This window comes from Rattus norvegicus, chromosome 11, assembly GCF_021556685.1.
Source record: "Rattus norvegicus strain SHRSP/BbbUtx chromosome 11, alternate assembly SHRSP_T2T, whole genome shotgun sequence".
In the NCBI taxonomy this organism is placed as follows: Eukaryota; Metazoa; Chordata; class Mammalia; order Rodentia; family Muridae; genus Rattus; species Rattus norvegicus.
This window is the reverse complement of record NC_141544.1, coordinates 13712323-13728815: the sequence shown is the minus strand read 5'-3', so window position 1 is coordinate 13728815 and position 16493 is coordinate 13712323. Positions and strand designations below refer to the sequence as shown.

At 44.7% G+C, this 16493-nt stretch overlaps 2 protein-coding genes and 2 pseudogenes across 4 annotated transcripts in view; 3 read left to right on the top strand and 1 right to left on the bottom strand.

Annotated features, from left to right (window-relative positions):
* Positions 1-15599, bottom strand: part of Stx19 (syntaxin 19) — a 130074-nt gene extending 114475 nt beyond the window's left edge. The window contains exons 1-2 of one of the 2 annotated variants that reach the window (XM_087576891.1): positions 15456-15547; positions 356-450 (exon numbers count right to left, since the gene is read on the bottom strand). The gene's annotated coding sequence lies outside the window, so the exon portion shown is untranslated. Of the gene's footprint in view, positions 1-355; positions 451-15455 lie in introns of both variants that reach the window. The other variant, XM_087576892.1, reaches the window with a different exon arrangement.
* The window catches only part of LOC148002461 (uncharacterized), a 101626-nt gene that overhangs the window by 73535 nt on the left and 11598 nt on the right, over positions 1-16493 (top strand). For both annotated transcript variants that reach the window (XR_015632878.1, XM_087577200.1), the window contains one exon: positions 1357-1447. Coding sequence is in view for 1 of the 2 variants with exons in the window: in XM_087577200.1 (XP_087433326.1) it covers positions 1357-1416 (60 nt within the window). In the remaining variant the exon portion in view is untranslated. The remainder of the gene's footprint in view (positions 1-1356; positions 1448-16493) is intronic.
* LOC148002462 (18S ribosomal RNA) lies at positions 12112-13014 on the top strand (annotated as a pseudogene; the record flags this gene model as incomplete).
* On the top strand, positions 14086-14238 carry 5.8srrna (5.8S ribosomal RNA; annotated as a pseudogene).

Sequence of the window (16493 nt, the reverse complement as noted above, 5' to 3'; positions counted from 1 at the left end):
TCAGCAAGACAAAAGAGATGTCTGGCCAGGCTTGTCCTGTAAACAGGAAGACTTACCGGTCTGGTAGCAAACATAGTTACATAGTTATGCATGGTGAGAGACCAAATTAAACATTTGTTGGTAAACTATCTCTAGTTATTATCTCCTATCATAATTCCCTTTTAATTGCAGACAGACAAGTTCATTTTACAAAGCAGATCTTCTAGACATCTTTCTAATATATAGATCTTTGTAAGATGTAATCATTCTAAGAGCCATTTTTAAGTCTCTATCAATCCAACATAATCTCTGCATTTTCCATGTCTCTACTGATCAGATATAGCTTCTTAAAAACAGTTATGTAAGCAGGACCTACCTCTCTCCACAACTGACACAGACTTGCTCAGTGTGACTGGGTACTTCTCTAAAGATATGATTATAAGTCTCAAATTCCCAGGATTATGGTAACATCTGGAGGAATGATAGATACAAAAAGAGGTGAAGAACATTTTATCCCTTGAAAGAGTTTTGAGAAAGATGTAGAATCATCCACAGTGACTTAGCCTGTGTGACTCCAAATGGCCTTGTCCATGACTGATGAAGTGATACAATTTTGATAATGACTATATGCAGTACAATGAAGGAAAGGAGAGCTTGTAGGGCATGCAAACTTGGTACTAAATATAAAGGCCACCAAATTTCCCTTGTCAACTGAGAAGTGGTTTAAGTGGACTTGCCACAGTAGAATCCTGTCACTGAAGCACTCATATGCTATTCCTTGCAGCAGCTACATGGCCACTGCCAGAAAGAGGTAGCACCTCTGTTAAATTATTTCTGATACATGCATGAGGATCTGAGTGAGGTCTCCAGAGAAAATGTAAAATGTCATGGGACTGTGTTCCAAGCTAATCATCCTGGTACCTGTGAAATGGAGAAGAAAGAAACCCTGTGGCTTGACAGAGCCCCAGTCTAGCTAAATTGGTAATTCCATGGTCAGCTTGAGACCATGTCACAAAATCAATACAGTAGAGAGTGACTGAGAATAATACCCAGTATTGACCTTTGACCTCCTTATTCACACCTGTGGACATGCACCTACAGACCCCACACAAACATGTACTCACAAAGTACTGCGACCTTATAAGCAGACTCAAGCCTCTTTAGAAAGTTTCATGTCATTTTTTACCCTGCAACATCTCTCATACAGCACACTGTTCCTTATTGTTTGCACTTTATCTTTTCTTAGTTTTAGATATATTATGCCCATTGTCTATCATAATGAATTTCATCTTTAAAAATAACCTCAGAATCATTATATTCATTCAGCCTCCTTGTCTTTAGGCAACAGAAATCATTTTTTTAAACTTATTTTTACAGGAGACTGGAGAGATGATGGAGAAGTTAAGAACATGTACTTTTGAAGAAGACCCATGTTAGAGTCAAAGAACAAGAAGACTCATAATCACTGGTAATTTCAGTTTCAGGGACCCAATACCCTTCCTTTTCTAGCCTCCACAGGCAACCCTATGCATGCAAATACTCACACATAATTTAATAAAGACACACCCCACACACACATGTTTACAATTTAAATTATTTTCTGGCCTTATTTTTTTTAACTAGGACAAAGAGGGTAAAATTATTCAATCTACTTCAAATTTCTGAAGGGGAACAACATTTTGCCTTCTCAATATGAGACAAACCCCTCCAGATTTAGAGGCATCTAAATCCAAGTTGACACAAGTGTCCATCATATACATTAATGTTCCTTTTGAATTGTCTTTTACTTTTCCATAATGGGTATTGCTTACAATTGTGTTGCTGCAGATTTGGTTTTACCACAGGCTTCTTTGATGCTCTGAGCTGTTTTGATTTTAATTTCTGTTCCTCTCTCAATTAGCTTCTCACCCTACATTGTTATTCTATCTTATCATTCATTTTATAACATCCATGCTCCATAAATTTGAAGAAGATAACAACAATTTTTGCTTAAAGTGTATTTCTTTTCCTTATAGTCATTCTATTGAAAAACATAGACTTTTGCCTTTAATTGTTGTTTTGTTTCTTTGACACAAGCTTTTTCCTTGAGTATAATAATATTGTTTTACTCTTTTAAATTTATCCTTTCCAAGTAAGACAATAGAAAACTTGTGGGGGTGCTTTGTAAATGAATATGAGGATGATCCCTCTTGTCTACATTTTGGTGTCTTATAAATTTGAAAAATGAGTGCTGATTCAGGAACTAAATCCTGCACAGGCAACCACTGTGGAGAATCCAGTGGAAGTATTCCAAGACTCCTGATGGATGTCAGATCCCCTTGGACTCATACACTTGACATTTTAAACTAATATATTACTCTAAACCCAGGTTGTTGAGTATTTTCTTTCATCCTCTACCTCATATCTCAGAAAGAATGAAGAATATTATATTGGAACAAGGTCACTTGACTCTATTTCACGATGTGACTAAGAAACCTGGAATCTCCTAGTAGTATTCCTGATTTGGTTATAAAGCAGAACATTTTGTTTTATTTCTCTAGTTACATATAGTACATTTCAGTGTAGATGCCTATTCCTCCACCATGCAAGGAAAGGTCCCTATAAATCTAAGTGATACAAATACAAGTGCTATTGTCTGGTCACCCTGGTTACACAGTTCCACTGTGGAAAAGTCTCTGGAATCTACATGCCCCATATTTAAGTTTTTTGATTCACCAATCTGAGTAATACATGTTCATGAGTCTGAACTTATAGTATCCAGGAGTTGGTCTTGCAGAGATAAGCTAAACAAGTTGCCTTCATATGAACTATATATGTATTCTTTTTTTAATTCTCAATATTATGTTCTGTTGCTCTGTAATACTAAGCAGAAATTCCATGTATGTAATTTTTTTCTTGCTCCAGAAATGGGAGAAACGGAACACACATATGTATAGGGATACTTTCTCTAAGTCTGGGTATGAATCAGCTTTACAGAATTCTTACCATATCTCATGTCAATCTATTTCCTTACTTTAATTTATGCATATATTTTAAGTCCTATATTTATAGAATTCTAATTTTCTGATTCTTTTAGTTGAGTATTTGCTTGTTTCTGCATGTGATTGCACACATGTGGATGATGGAGTACAATTTATGGCATCCATTTCCTCCTTCCATTGTGTATGTCCCAAGGACCAAACCAAGGTTAACAGCTTTGGCAACAAATATCTTTACCTACTGAGCTATTTCACTCTTCCTAGTATATTTCATAATTTATTGTTGCAAGCCCAATTGCTACCCCATGCCAAAAAAGGAATGTTTTCTTGCTGGTGTGTGCTATAATCTAAAGCATTTCTTTAGATTAAGTCATTGTCCTCTTTAATACCCTATTATGATACATATAATATCTGTGGGCATGCAGAAACACATATACACACATAATTTCACTGACATACACTGTCGGTGCCCCATGCCCGCACCGAGACGGTACCGAGAATCGGGCGAAAGCCTGCGGGATTAAAGAAACACACACACACCCACACACATATACACACACACACACACAGGTTATTATTAGCCATTCTTTTGTAAAATTTTTAATGATATCACTTCAATACACAAGCTTAGAGATATACATCCACAAACTCTCACCTACAAACTATATAGGAAGGTTTTTTATCAATGTGATATAAAACTAGAGATAACTTGGAAGAAAAAATCTTAACAGAAAAAATTCTTCATAAGATTGTCCTATGAAAAAGCCTGTGGGCACTTTCTTTTTTTTTTTTTTTTTATTAACTTGAGTATTTCTTATATACATTTCGAGTGTTATTCCCTTTCCCGGTTTCCGGGCAAACATCCCCCTCCCCCCTCCCCTTCCTTATGGGTGTTCCCCTCCCCACCCTCCCCCCATTGCCGACCTCCCCCCAACAGTCTAGTTCACTGGGGGTTCAGTCTTAGCAGGAACCAGGGCTTCCCCTTCCACTGGTGCTCTTACTAGGATATTCATTGCTACCTATGAGGTCAGAGTCCAGGGTCAGTCCATGAATAGTCTTTAGGTAGTGGCTTAGTCCCAGGAAGCTCTGGTTGCTTGGCATTGTTGTACATATGGGGTTTCGAGCCCCTTCAAGCTCTTCCAGTTCTTTCTCTGATTCCTTCAACGCGGGTCCTATTCTCAGTTCAGTGGTTTGCTGCTGGCATTCGCCTCTGTATTTGCTGTATTCTGGCTGTGTCTCTCAGGAGCGATCTGCATCTGGCTCCTGTCAGTCTGCACTTCTTTGCTTCATTCATCTTGTCTAATTGGGTGGCTGTATATGTATGGGCCACATGTGGGGCAGGCTCTGAATCGGTGTTCCTTCAGTCTCTGTTTTAATCTTTGCCTCTCTATTCCCTGCCAAGGGTATTCTTGTTACCATTTTAAAGAAGGAGTGAAGCATTCACATTTTGATCATCCGTCTGGAGTTTCATTTGTTCTAGGCATCTAGGGTAATTCAAGCATTTTGGGTAATAGCCACTTATCAATGAGTGCATACCATGTATGTCTTTCTGTGATTGGGTTAGCTCACTTAGGATGATATTTTCCAGTTCCAATCATTTGCCTACGAATTTCATAAAGTCATTGTTTTTGATAGCTGAGTAATATTCCATTGTGTAGATGTACCACATTTTCTGTATCCATTCCTCTGTTGAAGGACATCTGGGTTCTTTCCAGCTTCTGGCTATTATAAATAAAGCTGTGATGAACATAGTGGAGCACGTGTCTTTTTTATATGTTGGGGCATCTTTTGGATATATGCCCAAGAGAGACATAGCTGGATCCTCAGGCAGTTCAATGTCCAATTTTCTGAGGAACCTCCAGACTGATTTCCAGAATGGTTGTACCAGTCTGCAATCCCACCAACAATGGAGGAGTGTTCCTGTTTCTCCGCATCCTCACCAGCATTGGCTGTCACCTGAGTTTTTGATCTTAGCCATTCTCACTGGTGTGAGGTGAAAACTCAGGGTTGTTTTGATTTGCATTTCCCTTATGACTAAAGATGTTGAACATTTCTTCAGGTGTTTCTCAGCCATTCGACATTCCTCAGCTGTGAATTGTTTCTTTAGCTCTGAACCCCATTTTCTACTGGGGTTATTTGTCTCCCTGCGGTCTAACTTCTTGAGTTCTTTGTATATTTTGTATATAAGATATACAAGGTATATCTGTTGTAGGATTTGTAAAGATCTTTTCCCAATCTGTTGGTTGCCGTTTTTGTCCTAACCACAGTGTCCTTTGCCTTACAGAAGCTTTGCAGTTTTATGAGATCCCATTTGTTGATTCTTGATCTTAGAGCATAAGCCATTGGTGTTTTGTTCAGGAAATTTTTTCCAGTGCCCATGTGTTCCAGATGCTTCCCTAGTTTTTCTTCTATTAGTTTGAGTGTGTCTGGTTTGATGTGGAGGTCCTTGATCCACTTGGGCTTAAGCTTTGTACAGCGTGATAAGCATGGATCGATCTGCATTCTTCTACATGTTGACCTCTAGTTGAACCAGCACCATTTGCCGAAAATGCTATCTTTTTCCATTGGATGGTTTTGGCTCCTTTGTCAAAAATCAAGTCACCGTAGGTGTGTGGGTTCATTTCTGGGTCTTCAATTCTATTCCGTTGGTCTATCTGTCTGTCTCTGTACCAATACCATGCAGTTTTTATCACTATTGCTCTGTAATACTGCTTGAGTTCAGGGATAGTGATTCCCCCTGAAGTCCTTTTATTGTTGAGGATAGCTTTAGCTATCCTGGGTTTTTTGTTATTCCAGATGAATTTGCAAATTGTTCTGTCTAACTCTTTGAAGAATTGGATTGGTATTTTGATGGGGATTGCGTTGAATCTGTAGATAGCTTTTGGTAAAATGGCCATTTTTACTATATTGATCCTGCCAATCCATGAGCATGGGAGATCTTTCCATCTTCTGAGGTCTTCTTCAATTTCTTTCTTCAGAGTCTTGAAGTTCTTATTGTACAAATCTTTTACTTGCTTGTTTAAAGTCACACCGAGGTACTTTATATTATTTGGGTCTATTATGAAGGGTGTTGTTTCCCTAATTTCTTTCTCGGCTTGTTTCTCTTTTGTGTAGAGGAAGGCTATTGATTTATTTGAGTTAATTTTATACCCAGCCACTTTGCTGAAGTTGTTTATCACCTTTAGTAGTTCTCTGGTGGAACTTTGGGGATCACTTAAATATACTATCATATCATCTGCAAATAGTGATAATTTGACTTCATCTTTTCCGATCTGTATCCCCTTGACCTCCTTTTGTTGTCTGATTGCTCTGGCTAGAACTTCGAAAACTATATTGAATAAGTAGGGAGAGAGTGGGCAGCCTTGTCTAGTCCCTGATTTTAGTGGGATTGCTTCAAGTTTCTCTCCATTTAGTTTAATGTTAGCAACTGGTTTGCTGTATGTGGCTTTTGCTATGTTTAGGTATGGGCCTTGAATTCCTATTCTTTCCAGGACTTTTATCATGAAGGGGTGTTGAATTTTGTCAAATGCTTTCTCAGCATCTAATGAAATGATCATGTGGTTTTGTTCTTTCAGTTTGTTTATATAATGGATCACGTTGATGGCTTTCCGTATATTAAACAATCCCTAAATTCCTGGGATGAAGCCTACTTGATCATGGTAGATGATTGTTTTGATGTGCTCTTGGATTCGGTTTGCCAGAATTTTATTGAGTATTTTTGCGTCAATATTCATAAGGGAAATTGGTCTGAAGTTCTCTTTCTTTGTTGCGTCTTTGTGTGGTTTAGGTATAAAAGTAATTGCGGCTTCATGGAAGGAATTCGGTAGTGCTCGATCTGTTTCAATTTTGTGGAATAGTTTGGATAATATTGGTATGAGGTCTTCTATGAAGGTCTGATAGAATTCTGCACTAAACCCGTCTGGATCTGGGCTCTTTTTGGTTGGGAGACCTTTAGTGACTGCTTCTATTTCCTTAGGAGTTATGGGGTTGTTTAACTGGTTTATCTGTTCCTGATTTATCTTCGGTACCTGGTATCTGTTTAGGAAGTTGTCCATTTCCTGCAGATTTTCAAGTTTTGTTGAATATAGGCTTTTATACTAAGATCTGATGATTTTTTGAATTTCCTTTGAATCTGTACTTATGACTCCCTTTTCATTTCTGATTTTGTTAATTTGGACGCACTCTCTGTGTCCTCTCGTTAGTCTGGCTAAGGGTTTATCTATCTTGTTGATTTTCTCAAAGAACCAACTTTTGGTTCTGTTGATTCTTTCTGTGGTCCTTTTTGTTTCTACTTGGTTGATTTTAGCTCTGAGTGTGATTATTTCCTGTCTTCTACTCCTCCTGGGTGTATTTGGTTCTTTTTGTTCTAGAGCTTTTAGGTGTGCTGTCAAGCTGCTGACATATGCTCTTTCCTGTTTCTTTCTGCAGGCACTCAGCGCTATGAGTTTTCCTCTTAGCACAGCTTTAATTGTGTCCCATAAGTTTGGGTATGTTGTACCTTCATTTTCATTAAATTCCAAAAAGTTTTTAATTTCTTCCTTTATTTCTTCCTTGACCAGGTTATCATTGAGTAGAGCATTGTTCAATTTCCACGTATATGTGGGCATTCTTCCCTTATTGTTATTGAAGACCAGTTTTAGGCCGTGGTGGTCTGATAGAACGCATGGGATTATTTCTATCTTTCTGTACCTGTTGAGGCCCGTTTTTTGACCAATTATATGGTCAATTTTGGAGAAAGTACCATGAGGAGCTGAGAAGAAGGTATATCCTTTTGCTTTAGGATAGAATGTTCTATAAATATCTGTTAAGTCCATTTGGCTCATGACTTCTCTTAGTCTGTCTATGTCTCTGTTTAATTTCTGTTTCCATGATCTGTCCATTGATGAGAGTGGGGTGTTGAAATCTCCTACTTTTATTGTGTGAGGTGCAATGTGTGTCTTGAGCTTTAGTAAGGTTTCTTTTACGTATGTAGGTGCCCTTGTATTGGGGGCATAGATATTTAGGATTGAGAGTTCATCTTTGTGGATTTTTCCTTTGATGAATATGAAGTGTCCTTCCTTAACTTTTTTAGTGAATTTTAGTTGAAAATTGATTTTATTTGATATTAGAATTGCTACTCCAGCTTGCTTCTTCCAACCATTTGCTTGGAAATTTGTTTTCCAGCCTTTCACTCTGAGGTAGTGTCTGTCTTTGTTTCTGAGGTGTGTTTCCTGTAGGCAGCAGAATGCAGGGTCCTCGTTGCATATCCAGTTTGTTAACCTATGTCTTTTTATTGGGGAGTTGAGGCCATTGATGTTGAGAGATATTAAGGAATAGTGATTATTGCTTCCTGTTATATTCATATTTGGATGTGAGGTTATTTTTGTGTGCTTTTCTTCTCTTTGTTTTGTTGTCAAGATGATTAGTTTCTTGCTTTTTCTAGGGTGTAGCTTGCCCCCTTATGTTGGGCTTTACCATTTATTATCCTTTGTAGTGCTGCATTTGTAGAAAGATATTGTGTAAATTTGGTTTTGTCATGGAATATCTTGGTTTCTCCATCTATGTTAATTGAGAGTTTTGCAGGATACAGTAACCTGGGCTGGCATTTGTGTTCTCTTAGGGTCTGTATGACATCAGTCCAGGATCTTCTGGCCTTCATAGTTTCTGGCAAAAAGTCTGGTGTGATTCTGATAGGTCTGCCTTTATATGTTACTTGACCTTTTTCCCTTACTGCTTTTAATATTCTTTCTTTATTTTGTGCGTTTGGTTTTTTGACTATTATGTGAGGGGAGGTGTTTCTTTTCTGGTCCAATCTATTTGGAGTTCTGTAGGCTTCTTGTATGCCTATGGGTATCTCTTTTTTTAGGTTAGGGAAGTTTTCTTCTATGGTTTTGTTGAAGATATTTAATGGTCCTTTGAGCTGGGAGTCTTCACTCTCTTCTATACCTATTATCCTTAGGTTTGATCTTCTCATTGAGTCCTGGATTTCCTGTATGTTTTGGACCAGTAGCTTTTTCCGCTTTACATTATCTTTGACAGTTGAGTCAATGATTTCTAGGGAATCTTCTGCTCCTGAGATTCTCTCTTCCATCTCTTGTATTCTGTTGGTGAAGCTTGTATCTACAGCTCCTTGTCTCTTCTTTTGGTTTTCTATATCCAGGGTTGTTTCCATGTGTTCTTTCTTGATTGCTTCTATTTCCATTTTTAATTCCTTCAAGTGTTTGATTGTATTTTCCTGGAATTCTTTCAGGGATTTTTGTGACTCCTCTCTATGGGCTTCTACTTGTTTATTTATGTTTTCCTGGAATTCTTTCAGGGATTTTTGCGATTCCTCTCTGTAGGCTTCTACTTGTTTATTAATGTTTTCCTGTGTTTCTCTAAGGGAGTTTTTCACGTCTTTCTTGAAGTCCTCCAGCATCATGATCAAATATGAGTTTGAAACTAGATCTTGCTTTTCTGGTGTGTTTGGATATTCCATGTTTGTTTTGATGGGAGAATTGGGCTCTGATGGTGCCATGTAGTCTTGGTTTCTGTTGCTTGGGTTCCTGCGCTTGCCTCTCGCCATCAGATTATCTCTAGTGTTACTTTGTTCTGCTATTTCTGACAGTGACTAGACTGTCTTATAAGCCTGTGTGTCAGGGGTGCTGTAGACCTGTTTTCCTGTTTTCTTTCAGCCTGTTATGGGGACAGAGTGTTCTGCTTTCGGGCGTGTAGTTTTTCCTCTCTACAGGTCTTCAGCTGTTCCTGTGGGCCTGTGTCTTGAGTTCACCAGGCAGGTCACTTGCAGCAGAAAAGTTGGTCTTACCTGTGGTCCCGAGGCTCAAGTTTGCTCGAGGGGTGCTGCCCACGAGCTCTCTGCGGCGGCAGCAACCAGGAAGATCTGCGCCGCCGTTTCCGGGAGCTTCCATGCACCAGGATTCCAGATGGCATTTGGTGTTTTCCTCTGGAATCAGTTATGTGTGCAGAGTGCAGTCGCTTCTGGTTTCCCAGGCGTGTCTGCCTCTCTGAAGGTTTAGCTCTCCCTCCCACGGGATTTGGGTGCAGAGAACTGTTTATCCGGTCTGTTCCTTCAGGTTCCGGCGGTGTCCAGGCACAGGGGTCCTGCTGCTTCTGGGCCCTCCCCCATGGGAACCCAGAGGCCTTATACAGTTTTCTCTTGGGCCAGGGATGTGGGCAGGGGTGGGCAGTGTTGGTGGTCTCTTCCGCTCTGCAGCCTCAGGAGTGCACACCTGACCAGGCGGTGAGGTCTCTCTCCCACGGGGTCTGGGAGCAGAGAGCTGCTGCAGGCCGGGATCCTCGGGTGTGGGACTCCCGGTAAACACAGGGAGTGCCCGGTCCTAGAGGAATTCTGCCTCTGTGTGTCCAGAGTTCACCAGGCAGGTCACTTGCAGCAGAAAAGTTGGTCTTATCTGTGGTCCCAAGGCTCAAGTTTGCTCGAGGGGTGCTGCCCACGAGCTCTCTGCGGCGGCAGCAACCAGGAAGATCTGAGCCACCATTTCCGGGAGCTTCAGTGCACCAGGGTTCCAGATGGCGTTTGGTGTTTTCCTCTGGAATCAGTAATGTGTGCAGAGTGCAGTCTCTTCTGGTTTCCCAGGCGTGTCTGCCTCTCTGAGGTTTTAGCTCTCCCTCCCACGGGATTTGAGTGCAGAGAACTCCTGTGGGCACTTTCTTGATCAATAATTTTGTTGGAGGCTCCAGCTCACTGTAGGTTGTCCCACTCCTGGGTTTATTGTTCTAGCTTTTATAAAAACACAGGCTGAGCAATAAACAATCTTCTTCCCATGTCTCTCTAACATTTCCTGCCTGCTTAATCACTGGGATATCTTCCCACCCTACCTAATGCAACTAGGATTTGTTTTAGTGACTTTGTGTTTTGGACTGATGGCTGCTAATGGGATCATAAAATAAGACTTAAGTTGAATCTTTTAACCTTCTAGAAAATGTGTAGAATAATTTTATTCTAATACCCTCATCTTTGAGACACAGGACATCATATATGAAAGATTCTGCCATAAATATAGGCATCCTGAAAGGTTAATTCTTTACAACCAATAGGTCCTGGTAAGAACTAGGTAGATAAATATTAGCAAAATGATTGTACATTGTAAGTTTAGTTTATATAACGAAGAAGCCATGTTTGAAAGTCATATAATTGAGTGCCAGATAAAGTAGTAATTCAAAGAAAATGTGACAGAATGTATCACAGATAAAATATGCCCAATTCACATGAGAACAGTTTAGGAATAAGAGAATACACAGGAGTAGAGAAAGAGAGACAAAAACAGACAAAAGAAAGCAGAGAGAATTAGAGCAAGAAAGAGAAGTTGTGCTGTGTGGCATGTGTTTACGGAAGTTTTCTGGACATGATTTTACAGATTCAGGTTCTGAGAGAACAAACTATTCACTGGAGAGAACAGAAAAAGCTGGAAGATTGTAACATATTGTCCAAGTTAATGTGAGTCCAAGTAGAACAACTCATGAAGATGCCAAGAGAAACCATATTGAATCAGTCAGCTTGGAAGGTTGGATTACATGGAGGCTAGAAGCTCCTAGTATTAGGTCTATAAATAGTAGAACAGAGGGAAAAAATACTCTGGCCTCAGCCTAAAGGATATATTTGCATAGCTTGGGTAAGACTCTTATCTCATCACTTTATCTAAGAAAAGAAAAGTGACATTCACTTAGAAAGACATACAGACAGAGACAGACAGACAGACAGACAGACACACACACACACTTACACAGAGACACACAAACATACAAACACAGAGCTGTGTGGGGAGGGAGGGAAGAAGAGAGGGAGGGAAGAAGGGAGAATGCTTGCAGTCAACCATTGAGCTGAGAACAAGTTTCCAAAAAGAGGAGTTAGAGAAAGAACTGAAGTAGTTGAAGGGGTTTGCCACCCCATAAGAAGAACAATATCAACCAACCAAACCACTGCCCTCGATCTTCCATGGACTAAACAATCATCCCAAGAATACACAAGGATGAGCCTATGGCTCCATCTGCATATGAAGCAAAGGATATCCTTTTCAGGCACCAATGGCAGCAAATGCCCTTGGTCCTGTCAAGGCTTGATGCCCCAGTGTAGGGAACTGTCAGAATGGGCAGGTTGGAAGGAGTGAGTGGGTGAGTGAGGAACTGCCCTCAGAACAGGAGGCATGAGGGGAAATAATAGCTGGTTTCTAGAGGGCAAATCAGGAAAATCATATTTAAAATGTGAATTAAAAAAATCGCCTCCCCCAATGAAAGAAAAAGAAAGAAAAATAGAGAAAGAAAAAGGAAAACAAATGGGGGTACGTAACTAAACAGATGCTGACTGGCGATGCGGCGGCGTTATTCCCATGATAGTCAAGCATCTTCTGGGAAACCAAAGTCTTTGGGTTCTGGGGGGAGTATGGTTGCAATGCTGAAACTTAACAGAATGGACAGAAGGGCACCACCAGGAGTGGAGCCTGCAGCTTAATTTGACTCAACAGGGGAAACCTCACCCGGCCTGGACACAGACAGGATTGACAGATTGATAGCTCTTTCTCGATTCCGTGGGTGGTGGTACATGGCCGTTCTTAGAAAGGTGGAGCGATATGTCTGGTTAATTCCGATAAGGAACTAGACTCTGGCATGCTAACTAGTTACGTGATCCCCTAAGCGGTCAGCATCCCCCAACTTCTTAGAGGGACAAGTGGCGTTCAGCCACCCGAGATTGAGCAATAACAGGTCTGTGATGCCCTTAGATGTCCGGGGCTGCATTAGCGCCACACTGACTGGCTCAGCGTGTGCCTATCCTACAAGGGCAGGCACGGGTAACCCATTGAACCTCATTCGTGATGGAGATCGGGGATTGCAATTATTCTCTATGAACAAGGAATTCCCAGTAAGTGCCGCTCATAATCTTGCGTTGATTAAGTCCCTGCCCTTTGTACACACCACCCTTTGCTACTACCGATTGGATGGTTTAGTGAGGCCTGATCAGCCCATGGCCCTGTCGGAGGGCTGAGAAGAAGGTCGAACTTGACTATCTAGAGGAAGTAAAAATCATAACAAGGTTTCCGTAGGTGAACCAGTGGAAGGATCATTAATGGAGAAGGCCAAGGGGGGTGTCTGGTCCTTTCTTGGGCCTGTATGAGTCCCTCCTCTCACCAGGAGGTGCGTCCCCGGGTCCCAGTCGCATTCGTGGCATGTGCCGCGGCCGTCTGCCAAGTGAGCGTTTCGGGAAAGGCAGGGGTCGTTAAGGAACGGTGCGGGGAAGGTGTCAGTTCTGGTCCATCGAGGGACCTCCTCCATTCTCTCTCTCTCCCTTGCTCTTCTGCCTACGTCCTTGCCTCCGTGCGCCCGCCTCTGCCTCCACCACTGCTGTCTCCGCCGCTGGCACCTCCCTTGCCCGCTGGCCAGCCAAGGCCCTCGGCGTACCGAGGTCATTCTGCCTCTTTCTGAACCGGCTCCGTGATCTCATCTCGTGTGCACGGGGGGGGGGGGGGGGGGGTGCGGTACCGGTGGCCGGGACCCGCTCCTTCTCCTCATGGCACCTGCCGCCCCTCCGCCACAGTTCTCCCGCTCTGAAGGTGCCGGGGTGTCTCTGTCAAGTGCAGGGGGTGCCTGTGCCATGGGTGGGCTCTTCCAGCCCGCCCCGCCTTCTGGGCCTCGTGTGTCCACCCCGCTCCTGTCCAGGTACCTAGTTGTCCTGTTTCGGCGCGGAAGTTTAAAGACCCCGCGGGGGGGGGTCGCCCTACCACCCGTCCGTCGTCCGCAGGACGGCTTCCCGTTTCCTCCCTCCACCTGGTGGTCCTTGAGACTCAGAGAGCCCCCTCCAGCCGCCGGCTCTTCCAGAGGCGGCGGTCGGGGGGCCGTGTCGCGGGCCCCCTCTGGGCATGCGTGGGGTCCTGGCCCGAGCGCCTGACTTGCCCGCCCATTGGCTGGCCGCCGCCGGGAGCTGGGTTCGCGGCGTCCCATGTCCCGTGTGTCCTGCCTTTCCGTTCCTGACCCTGTCTTTTTTTTTCTTTTCACTGTATCCTTTAGTTTCCTGCTGGCTGGCCTGAGGTGGAGCCGCCTCGCCTTTGGCCCCTCTCTTCCCGTGTAGCAGGGGCAGGCGGGGGAGCTGGTGCTGTTGTTAGCACCCATATGAGTCCGCTCATACCCCAGATACCGATACAACTCTTAGGGGTGGATCACTTGGCTTGTGCGTCGATGAAGAACACAGCTAGCTGCGAGAATTAATGTGAATTGTAGGACACATTGATCATGGACACTATGAATGCATTTAAGGCCCCGGGTTCCTCCCCGGGCTACACCTGTCTGAGAGGCGCTTGAGGATCAATCGCTGCCATGCCCCCTGCAGTTTCGTCGCCTGGGGGGGGGGCGTCGCGGGGCTGGGACTCTGCTCGCAGGGCCTCTCCCCTCGGCCCTCCATCTCCCGAAGTTCAGACTGGGTGGGTCTACGTGGGCCTAGATCTCCCCGTCCACCGGCGCTGCGGGACGGCCACCCTTCTCATGGCTCATTCCTGCTCGCTCCAGCGCTCCCACTCCCGTCCTCGCCCGCTCTCCCCACCGTGGGGACACATCCCCGGCGGCCGGTCCAGTGCCTGGGCGCGAGAGGGGACGTGTCGCCCGGGTTGGTCATCACGCCTACGGTCTGGTGGGAGGCGGGCCCCGCCCACTGGGTCGGTGCATCCGCCGCCGCCACGCACCTGCCACTGCGCGCAGAGAGAGCAACCTGCAAGGGTCGGACTGGGGGTGGGAGGATACCGCACCCCCCGGGGCTGATCTCAGGTACCTCTCCTCCCCCCCCTCCCTCTTGTGGGGGCCGTCCGCTCGGGCGCCAGCTGGCGTGACGCTGCGGCATCCGTGCGCTGATGCGCCTTGTCCCTGGGATGTGGGAGCTGGCCGGGGTAGAGAGGTCGCAGGCCCCGGCCTGGGACCCCAGCACCCTCTCGCTCGCCTCTCTGTCCGTCCGCCCATGGCCAAGCGCACCCTCCTTTCCTCCTTCCCCTCTCGACAGTGACCTCAGATCAGATGTGGCGACCCACTAAATTTAAGCATATTAGTCAGCGGAGGAAAAGAAACTAACCAGGATTCCCTCAGTAATGGCGAGTGAACAGGGAAGAGCCCAGCGCCGAATCTCCGCCGCGTGCCGTGGTGCGTGAAATGTGGCGTATGGAAGACCCACTCCCCGGCGCCGCTCGTGGGGGGCCCAAGTCCTTCTGATTGAGGCCCAGTCCTTGGACGGTGTGAGGCTGGTAGCGGACACAGGCGCGCCGGGCCCGGATCTTCCTGGAGTCGGGTTGCTTGGGAATGCAGCCCAAAGCGGGTGGTAAACTCCATTTAAGGCTAAATACCAGCACGAAACCGATAGCCAACAAGTACAGTAAGGAAAAGTTGAAAAGAACTTTGAAGAGAGAGTTCAAGAGGGCGTGAAACCGTTAAGAGGTAAACAGGTGTGGTCAGCGCAGTCGGCCCAGAGGATTCAACCCAGAGGCGCGCATTCGGCTGTGCGGGTGATCCCGGCGGATCTTTCCCACTCACCATTCCTCCTGACCCCTCCATCCGCGCGTTTTTCTCCCCCCTCCAAGCGTCCCGTTGTCGCTGTCCCCGTTCCTCCCAACAGGGGGGTCGGCGGGCGCTCAGCCGGTGGGCGGTGGGCTCGGGTGCGCAGGTGCAGCTGGGAGTGGGGTTGGTGGGTGACCTCCCCCCCCCCCCCCCCCCCGTTCATCAACTGGCCACAGCCAGGCGCTCTTCCACCATGGCGGTGCGCCGAAACCAGCTATGGGAGCCCTGGGAAGGCCCTATGGGGAAGGTGACTGGGGGGGGCGGTGCAGCGCGGCATCACCCGGCCCCAGACCACCCCGTCCCGAGTGTTACAGCACATCCTCTCCATACAGAAGACACTGACAGACAGACAGACACACACTCACACACACACACACACGCGTGCATGTGCACACACACACAGACACACACACACACAAATACATATTTAAGTATTTAAAATGATGTTTTAAAAAAAAACAGTCTTCCTGTTTAACAGACGTTTAAAGGGAAGTTGGCTGACAGAACGTTTTTGTGGGTTTTTATTCTCTTTTTTACCAAATAGGAGGTAGATCTGTTGGCCCTTTTATTAAAAGCCAAAGTATTAAGTGGCAAGCCGATGTTTCAACTTTTACCATTCTGTTCCTTTCACGAAAACCAGGTAGTGTTGTTTCTTTGACTTTTCCTTTTTGAAACAAAATGAAAGGAGCTCTACCAGTTGGCCTAGTTTCCCTGTTCCTTTTCCCTCTTCCACTGTATGCTCAATGAGATAAAGGAAATAAATGAAGTTTCTAGTTATTTATTTGTTTGGGAGACCCGAACTCTCTCTCAAGAGATATTTCCATCTCCCCCCTCCACACACACAAGGCCTCCTCCCTGTATGTGGGGGAAGGGGGAGGGGTGGACAGGAGGTAGCTGAGAGGGGGTGGGGTGGGGCTGGAGAATATGCATTTCCCTGAAGGTCTGTCAGGGAAATACTGCTGCTGCCCTAGCAAGCTTTGCTTCAGTGCAGAGCCAGGCGGTGCCTCTTTAGGG